This window comes from Callorhinus ursinus, unplaced genomic scaffold (genome assembly GCF_003265705.2).
Source record: "Callorhinus ursinus isolate GAN/ISIS: 27379988/994484 unplaced genomic scaffold, GSC_fseal_2.0 scaffold23, whole genome shotgun sequence".
Lineage (NCBI taxonomy): Eukaryota > Metazoa > Chordata > Mammalia > Carnivora > Otariidae > Callorhinus > Callorhinus ursinus.
Genome location: NW_027397085.1, coordinates 4160221 through 4161935, shown reverse-complemented (window position 1 = coordinate 4161935; position 1715 = coordinate 4160221). Strand labels below are relative to the sequence as shown.

At 46.2% G+C, this 1715-nt stretch overlaps 1 protein-coding gene across 1 annotated transcript; it reads right to left on the bottom strand.

The window, feature by feature from the left end:
* Positions 1–1016: 1016 nt before the first annotated feature.
* Positions 1017–1456, bottom strand: LOC112839679 (large ribosomal subunit protein eL31-like). Its single transcript, XM_073905547.1, has one exon. It carries the CDS (start codon positions 1446–1448, stop codon positions 1071–1073), a length of 378 nt encoding a protein of 125 aa, XP_073761648.1. The 5' UTR covers positions 1449–1456; the 3' UTR covers positions 1017–1070.
* Between the last annotated feature and the right edge of the window lie 259 nt (positions 1457–1715).

The following is a 1715-nucleotide window of genomic DNA, read 5'->3' as shown; positions in this document are numbered from 1 at the left end:
TGAGGATGGGCCAGGGGGATGGGACATGATCAGGTGTCGAGGGTGGGAGGTTCTGGTTAAACTGACTAAGCAGGGTGCTTGCTAAGACTGGATTTTACAAGAAAGTGCACAGATGGATCTAGAAGAAAGTTCAGGAGCCTGACTCACATTTGGTCAAGCAAAGAATCTTTGTCAGTAGGTTCGTAGAAGTGACTCAGTATTTGTTGAACAGATGAATAAACAACATACCTTATCCTTGATGGCTGTCTGTGGCCACAGATACTTTTGTGGAGTATTATTATTAATTTGAAAAGGAAGGATTTCTTTGTTCATGAAAGATCTCAAGAAAACCTTACAAATAGTTCCATGCATGGATCAAATAAGATTACATACAAGAAAAGACTTTGGAGGAGTTAAAGTCAATATCCAGTGTTGAATATTTCATGTAAACTCCCTGCATCAGGTGAGTTCTCTGGGAAATAGTCACCAAGATGCGCTGAGACATGCAGGAGATTTGTTGAAGAAGAGGCCTGTGAAAGATAAAGGGGAGTGAGAGCAGAAGGAGGTGGGGAGAGCTGCGGCCTGTGAACAAGTCTGCCGCCTGTGAAGAAGGGGGAAGGAAGGAGGTTTCGGCAGGGAGTCTCAGACTGCAGTACAGTTCTAAGAATGTGTCAGCTGGATCAATGTAGAGTTCTCCAGCCCAAGTCGGCAGTTACCGGAGTCTCTCAGCCACACGATGTCCTGCACTAGTACCCTTGCCATGCACAGTCAAGTCTTGGGACAGTCTAAGGGAAACATGCCTTGTGCAGACACGATGATGGATCCAGAGGGCTGCAGCTGGGGCTGTTGGTCCATTCCACTCCTGCCGACAGATCTGAGTGGGGCGTTCTCATGGCCACCACACACAGAAATTGGGAGGAACACCATCTGCAGTATCATATTCTAATTTATCTATCAGGTCATTCTACACATGGCTGGGGGCAGGGCTGACATTCCCTGATTTCCAGTTTGTAATTTATGGGTGTATTTTCTTTTCTTTTCTTTTTTTTTTTTTTTTTTGCAGTTTTATACCTTTATTTGACAATCAGCGATTAGTTCTCATCCACATTAACTGTCTGTAGATTTTTGAAAGTGGGGACAGGTACATAGGTAACCAGTGTGTAGAGCTTGTTTGGTGAATCTTCATCCTCGTTACGTTTTCTGGACAACCGCACGCGGATACGGTATGGAACATTCCTTATTCCTTTGGCCCAGACAGCTTTGTTGAGCCTGGTGTCAATGCGCACATCTGGAGTTCCCATCTCCTTCATGGCAAATTTCCGGATCTCTTTGAGTGCCCGAGGGGCACGCTTCTTGAAACCCACTCCATGGATGTGCTTGTGAATGTTGATGGTGTATTCTCTGGTCACTACTTCGCTGATGGCAGAACGGCCCTTCTTCTTCTCGCCACCCTTCTTCGCGGGAGCCATTCTGCCGGGCCCTGGTTGGAAAGCTCATGGGTGTATTTTCTTTGACTAGGGCTGAACTTAATCAGTTAATGCCACCAAGTTTTCTAGCCTACCAGCTATTTGCCGTCACTTCGTTGCATGGTGCAGAGAGCATGGATCTCACTTCTTTGGGGCCACTGGTCCATTTACTACCTGGAACTGACAGGCTGGTCCTTGGTTATTCCAGTGTTGGGTTAGGGAACAGTGAAAAACCAATGAGGAGTCAAGGCAGGCCTTTAACAAACAGTC

Bases quoted from the DNA above. Each gene is read 5' to 3' on its own strand.
- LOC112839679 (XM_073905547.1), bottom strand. From the start codon at position 1,448: ATGGCTCCCGCGAAGAAGGGTGGCGAGAAGAAGAAGGGCCGTTCTGCC.